Below are 7,457 nucleotides of genomic sequence, written 5' to 3'. Positions count from 1 at the left end.
TGAGAGGCATTTTGTCAGACATAATTCAGCGACCACATAAAAACATAGTTTGAGACTTACACACAAAGGATATGGTAAGATGCTTTTTTTTTTTTCAGGTCTGAGTGTGAGGAACTCCTTGCACTACTGTTATATTAAAGGCTTAAATCAAACTGCTTGTGAGCTGAAATAAGATACCATTGTAATAATCTTTACGCTGTTAGAACAATTGTGGCTGCTACATGTTCTCAACACAGCTGTGGATCCTGATGCAGCCCTGGGGTTGCGTGGCACTCACATAAATACTTATACTGCTTTTAAAGATGCACTGGGATTTCAGTATGCCTTCTCCTGGTTTTGTGTTCCTTTTTTGACAAAAATCCCAGTGAGGATTATTTTTCTTTATCCTCTGATATGAATTGGTTTTTTGAACTTTTAAGGAAAATTGGATTGGCCTCTTCCATCCTCCCCACCCCTTGATGGAGAGTGAAAGGCACTTTCAGAATTTAACTGAAGAATGGCTGCTTCAGCTAGAAAATGCATGATGTTTCTAAATAACCTTTTCTGGGAAGTTCTCTTCTTAGTGAGTAAAATAGTTCAAGTTCAAAGTCATGATTGAAAAAAATCAGTTTGACCATATTCAGGTGGGGAGTTTTTTGGTTGGGTTGGGGAGGGGGGGTGTGTTTGCCCTCCCCTTTTTTTTTGTTAATATCCTATAGGTATAGTCCCTAATCTACACCACCTGTGTTGTGTCCTGGCTTTATGTGCTTGGGACTAGGGTTGCTACTGAGGAATCCTGTAAATGAATAAACCTCAGTCTTACAACAAAATGCATTTACATTTATGTGCTATGAGTGTAGAACAAATAATTGTTTTTGCAGGATTAGATTTAAAAAAAACCCAAACCACCAGGTATTTTGGTATTTTTTCTATTATTGTTATCTCCTTAAGGATAACATGAAATAATTTATTAGACATGCTCACTTTTCTGTGTGGTATCTTTAAGAAAAAGTTCATGAATTGAAACCGTTTTATTTGCATCTCTGATGTAGGAGAAACATCAGGCTAGTAATTTTCTAGCTACCTTTTTCTGGTATGTTTATAATTCTCAGAATAACTCAAGTATGTGGGTTTTGGAAAATAGGATTATTCAGGGTAGTTTTTCTCCACTTCCAAGCTGTGCTTAAGTCCCACCAGTTTTCACTTAGAATTTGATGGTAGTTTTAGGCACAGATCCTAATTCTCAAAGCAATTAAGTCTGTCAGCTCAAAAAACAAGTTTCACCCTACAGCTTCTTGCTGTAGTTGGGTTTCTCTTGGACAGTGCAGGTCAGACACCCTGACAGAACTGGAGGGATGAGGCCAAAATGTCCTGCTCTGGGATGGTGGGGAGAAGCCAGAACTTTATTCTTTGGTTGTCATCAGGAAGTGGTGCTAAGTAAGGCTTCTTTGCAAACCGTCCATCTCACAGAATTGAAATGCAGCTTTTAAATTCCAAAACCTCCACCTCCGTCTTTCTAAAGAGAAATCCTCTCCTATGCAATTCTGAAACTATGTGAAGCACCAGGCCCTCTATGCAGTATGCCGGAAACTTTCTATCTGGTATTAAAGATGTTTTAAGGCTGTAGTATGAAAACACTAAAAATAAAACTATCTGACCTGAACTTGTACTACTCAATGTTGCTGTTTGCCGTGTTGTATGTAATGTGTTTTTCCATCTGCAGAAGCTTTGGCTATACCATGTAGCACCTAGCTTCTCTTTTCCTCTCCTTTGGAGCTGAAGGAAAGGCAGGAAGGCGCAGGGTGTCCATAACCACCCCCAAGACAGTGTCAGGGGAGTGCAGGGGCAGTGACAGTGTAGGAGCAGGGTAACGCGACTGCACAGCGCTGGTACTGCTGCGCCCGCCGCCCTTACCTAACGTACGCGGGCACCCGCCGAAGGGGTTGGCCGAAACGGCACCCCCCAAAGCGGAGCCCTCCCCGCCGCCCCGGCCCCCACCGCCGGGGCCTCTGCCCGTGACCCCCCCCCCCCCGGCTGCACCTGCTGCCGGCGGGGCTGCGGGAGCGGGCCGAGGGCTCAGGCTCGGCCTCCGAGCGCGGCCCGGCCCCTGAGGCGCGGGGCCCGGCGGGTCCCCCGGCCGCAGGCGCCCGGCTGAGGGCTGGCCCGCGCGAGGCCAGTTCTGCCCCGAGAGGAGCCGCCGCGCCCGCCCGGGGAGGGTCCGCTCCGCTCCGCGCCCCGGCGGCAGAGGCGCGAGGGTGGGCCGGGGTGGTGGGGTGCCGGCCCGAGGCCGCGGTCCGCCCGCCCGCCCGGCCTGGCCGCCGCCGCCGCCCCCCTTTAATGCGCGCGGCCCGTGTGCCGGCGGCCCAGCCGGGCCCCGCCTCGCCGCGCTCGCCAGGAGGGGCGGGGGCTGTGGAGCGACGGCAGCGAGCAGGCAGGCGCGGAGCTGCCCTTCCATAGGAGCCGCCATTAGCGCTGGGACCCGGTGACAGGGTCTCGGCGTCGGCGGCCGGCGCTGCGCGGGGAGCGGAGGCAGCCGGGGTGGGTCCCCGTTTGATGGATCCCCGGATCGCCTGGTTCCAGCCAGAGCAGCTCGGCCCCTCAAACCGCCTGTGGATGCAGATCTGGGAGACCACGCAGGGGGTCCGCAACCTCTACTTCCAGCAGCAGCAGCAGCAGCAGCAGCAGGAGCAGCAGCAGCAGCAGAGCGCCCCCGCCGGGGCCGGCCCGGCCTCCCCGCCCGGCATGTACCGCGCCCCCCGCGCCGACCCCCAGCCCGACTTCCTGCCGCTTGAGAGCGCCAACAACCAGCACAACCGCAGCCACCACCAGGCCTCGCCGCCCCCGGGGGCCGCCGCCTGGGCCCGGCCCGCACGGGGGGGGCCGCCCGCCGCCGCCGCCGCGGCCGCCAGCAACAAGAGGAAGCGCGACAACAAGGCCAGCACCTTCGGGCTCAACTACAGCCTCCTCCTGGGGCCCCCCGGGCAGGGCCGGGCCCCCGCCCTGGGGGACGAGCCGGCCGCCCGGGCCCAGGCCGGCCTGGCCGAGCCGCTCTACACCGGCACCCCCTGGAAGAAGAGGAACTACAGCCAGGGAGTCGTGGGGTGAGCGGCCGCCGCGCCGGGCCGGAGGGCGGGCGAACGAGCGAGGGGGGCGCCGGGCACCGGCCGGCGCCGGGCCTGGCCCCGGCCCGGCCTGCGGAGGAGGCGGGGGTCGAGGCCCTCCCCGCCCCGGGGCCAGCGCGGGGAGCACGGCCGCACGCCGGGGCCGGGCCGCTGTAGCGGGGCGGCGCGGTGCCGCGTACGGGGTGGCCGCCGAGGTGCGGCGGCGGCGGGGGACGCTGGGCCGCGGCACCTGAGGCGGCGGCGGGGCGCGGCCCAGGCCCCGGCCGCGGCCCTGGCCCCGGCGGGTGGCGCAGGGTTGCCGGCCCGGGGCATCGCTCGCCGCCGGCGGGCAGAGATGGGGGGCGGGCGGGCAGCGGGCGCCGAGCCGCTGCCCCAGCTGTCAGTGCCCGGCGGGGAGCGGCCGTGCCCGGCGGCGGCCGAGCGGCCTGCGGCGGGGCAGCCCCTGGTGCGCCGCGGCGCTGAGCGACCTGCCCTCGCGGCGAGCGGCGGCGGGCCGGGCCGGGCCGGGCCGTGCGGCCGGGGCGGCGGCTCCTCGGGGAGGGGGCATAGGCGCGGGTGCCCGTGTGCATGCTAATGGTGCGGGCACGCCTATCCGCAGGGGACGGGAGCTCCTCGCGGGCTCTTCTGCTGTCACCGCGGGGGCACGTGGGGCGTGTGGCACGCTCCTCGCCCGGTAACGCGCCCGGCTCCTCAGACGCGGGTGCTCCGCTGTCACCCTGCTGCTCGCTTTGCGGTTAGCCGGGGCGGTTTTGTTGTCGTTGAGATGTCTCATGCCGGGGCTGCTCACGCACATGCTGCGGGGCTGGTTGAGGCGCTTCACGCGGCTCTCGCTCGGGGTGGTCGAGCGGGGGGCGGGAGGAGGACGGCGGGCAGCGCTGTCAGCTGGGCAGGTCCTGCCCGCCCGCCCTCCGCAGCCGCTGTCAAGCACGCTTCTAGAGCTTTGTGCTACGTGTGGAACTATAACTTAAAAAATTATTAATCCTATGCTGTTTAAGTGCACGGACGAGGTAATTACACGGGCAGTGCATTTTCTGAGGCCTGACAGAGAAGGTGTGCGCACACATCCTGGCACCTGCGCTCGGGAATAAACTCGCATGCATGTGTAGAGCGTTATGGATTTCGGTTTGGGATTATTAATGGTTTTCATGGATCTCTGACTGTGGAATGCGTGTGCTGATCCGAGTGTTTTGTCCGTAGTGTTTTTGTGTTAGCTTAGGTCTCATCGGTCGATGTTGCACAAGCCCACAGAGATCGAGGGCTGGCAGACGTGTATTTCAGTTTACCTGAAAATTGTTTTGAGCTCTCCCTGCCCCTCTTTTTTTAAGCATGGGGACATCTTTTGGTCTGGATGATGCCCTGGATAAAAGCCATTGGGTAACTTCTGTGGCTTTTTTTTTTTTTTAAGTTCAAGCTTTTCGAAGTATAACCTTTGCCTTGTCCCATAGCATATCCCTCCTCTGCACGGCAAAAGCATGCTGACATGTATTTGACTTGTTAAGTACGGATCTCTGGTGTGATGTATGCAGGTGTAATACCCTTTCCAATCCTGCTCCTTTACAAACCAGCCTGGCTTGGTTCCAGGGTTCAGATGGCAGAGGTGTATGGTGACAGTCAAAGGCCAGGAAGAGCTCATTTTAGAAATCAGTAATGATTTGGGTGCGTCAGTTTTTGTGTGCCCAGTTTGTATCTAAGGGTTCTTCAGCTCCCTCCCGCTTAAAAGCGTTGACCTCTTAGCCTTCCGAAATTGCTGTTCTGTAAAATTTGTCAAAATGACTATTCAAATTTGCTGGTTGCTTAGGAAGACAAACTCTTACCACCTCTGGCTCCCTATTTTCTTGCCCGCTCCTACGTTTCCTTTACTGCTGGGGTTATAATAATTCATAAAATGACACTGCAGAAGTGTGCTATTTTAATTTCTGTAGTCACTATACATTGGAACCTTCTGTAACTTTCTTCACATGACTTAAAAGTAATGTGTGCAAAGCATACCAGGTATTGAATTTTTGTAGTTAGTTTTTGGACTCTGTTTATGTTCTAGCTTGTCACTTACTTACTTGGAGGTTGAGGAACATTTTTAGAAGTGCCTTTCTCTCTCTGTCTTGTAAATCCATAAACCTTTTCCCTGTATTGAAGGTAATTGGGGAGGAGGGGAAAAGGGTGAGCTTCGGCAAGAGATTAGTAATAATAACAACTGTACCAAGTATTCAAGGTGATGTCTTTGCTAGAGTAGTATTTTGGTTGAATCAGTTTCAAACTCCAAGTGAAAGGGTGTTGAGGACTTTTTTTTTTAATAGTATCAAAAAGTATTTAAATATGTTGGTCTACATTTGGCTTGACTGTCTAGTTTGCAGCATGTATTTACCTGATGCTCAGGCTCTGTTTTAACTGTTTCCTTTGTTCAAAGCAGAGTAAGGTAGAGCGTCTTAAGATACACCCCTATGCTGCTTTTCCTCAATTATGGAAGTGAGTGGTGTTTGCTTCTAAAAAGCAATTTATTCCAGAGGTATTTAGAGGCATTTGGCTAAAAAATCTTGAATGAAAAATTTTTAAAACAATTTCTAAAAGGAGCTGAAGCCTCTTAGGAAAGCATAGAAAATGCTTAGGTCTTGTGAAGGTTGCAGTGTGACTGACTGGCTGCTGGCACGGCCGCATGAAGCCTCCGGTGTAACTGCCTGTGGTGTGCACTGAGGTGCTGCCATTGCTCCTGCATACAAGTTTCTTTTTAAGAATTGTCTGTTGTAAGGTGTCTGTCTTAAGACACTGGACAGTGATGATGGATAGAGAGGTTTGTAAATGAGGTTGTGCTAAAGTAAGTGTTTTAAATTAATTATTTCTGACATGAATTCCCACATTTGTCTTGACTAGTTCTAACACTTACTGGGGAAAAAAGACACCTGCAATTCTACAGCATTATTTGTGTGTTAACAGGTACCTTTTTCTTCCCTAATTGTTTCGATGCAAATTGTGAAAAAACAGTAAAGGTTCTCAACACTTTTCTCTGTATACCATCCAGTTACTTTGTTCAGTTATTCACTTTAAACTTTGAGTCTTTTGAATACTACACTGTTGTGGAACAGTCCCATTTTCTGCAAGGTTAGGCCTGACTTGCTGGCAAACCCATTTGAAAGTTGATGTGTGACATTCATATTTCTAGTGCAAGGGTGTCACTTGTGTGTACAGCTGTGTAAAAACAACTCTGAATACTCGATTATATTGATCAGCTGCCTGGAAAAGCAGTCCCAATAACTTTTAGCTAGTTGAACAGTTTATGTAAACACCTAACAGAGTGTAACTAGCTGTCTGAAGATTTAGGTATGGTAAACATGTTGAAATAGTAGAGATTTTGGTTAAAAGCTAAGTATTCCTTCAGTCAAATCTTTGAGGCTTTTCTTTTCAGGTTTTTTATTTTTATTGAGAAACATACTTTCTTAGTTAACGCTGTTTATGCAAAGAGATAACCAAATAATTAAAAAATTACCCTCAACAGTATTTTGTTTTGATTTAAAGATCAATTTCTTATAAAGTATGCACAGTATTTTCTAACATTCACTGATGCTGAAATACTGACATCCAACATGTGGGCAGTTTTTACTCCCACAGAGTTAATGATGCTATTGTACACATTGTATTCTGGCCTGTCTTTAATATTTTCCCTTATTCTAAGTTTTCAGACTTGCAGTTTTATTAATAATGCAGATGTTTGCATTACAGGTACTGTAGTTGGTTCTGGTACTCTTAACTTGGTGACTTCTGAAATATCACTGTAAATCAGTTGTCTAGTGCTGCCTGCATGTTGCTTTGCGCAAGTTGGATTCAGTTTGCATATCTTTCATCCTCGGGGGACTTTGTCGACAGACAGTAGTGCTAAAAAGAACAGATATTGCAGAAAATGAATGAAAAGTTTTACAGCATGTGTATGATGTTACTGTTAATACATAACCTACCTTTAAAGAGTTTAGTTGTATTTGCATTGTACTTAGCAAAACTCAGTGAGGATCTGGAGGAACATGTGGGTTGGGGTTTTGAGGGGAATTCTCTGTGTGTGTGTGTCCTATGGGCAGCAGTAAATGTTAGTAGTGTCAGAATTAAAAAGAAAGAAAAAGTATTTGGGGTACTGAAATGGCCATTTTACAGCTTTCACTGAGTTTAGATTGAACCTAACTAGAAGGTGACACCAGAAGAACTGCTTAAGCCAGAAGCTGTAAGAATAATACCCCCACCCCCCCCCAAAAGACCTGCATGTAAATTTGGCTTGCTGCCTTGTAGCTTTCTGTGATTCTTGTGCCAAGAGTCCAGTTTGTATGCAGTTCCCAGGTAGGAGATAGGGATTTTGGGATTCTGTAGGGAGCTGGTTAG

At 51.1% G+C, this 7,457-nt stretch overlaps 1 protein-coding gene across 2 annotated transcripts in view; it reads left to right on the top strand.

The window, feature by feature from the left end:
* The first annotated feature begins 2,440 nt into the window (after positions 1–2,440).
* The window catches only part of TENT4B (terminal nucleotidyltransferase 4B), a 45,182-nt gene continuing 40,165 nt past the window's right edge, over positions 2,441–7,457 (top strand). For both annotated transcript variants that reach the window (XM_074913370.1, XM_074913369.1), the window contains exon 1: positions 2,441–3,080. In XM_074913370.1, the coding sequence (XP_074769471.1) occupies positions 2,533–3,080 (548 nt within the window). In that variant the 5' untranslated portion in view covers positions 2,441–2,532. The remainder of the gene's footprint in view (positions 3,081–7,457) is intronic.

This window comes from Athene noctua, chromosome 9 (assembly GCF_965140245.1).
Source record: "Athene noctua chromosome 9, bAthNoc1.hap1.1, whole genome shotgun sequence".
In the NCBI taxonomy this organism is placed as follows: Eukaryota; Metazoa; Chordata; class Aves; order Strigiformes; family Strigidae; genus Athene; species Athene noctua.
Note: the sequence above shows the minus strand (reverse complement) of the source record. Positions and strands in the feature narration are given on the sequence as shown.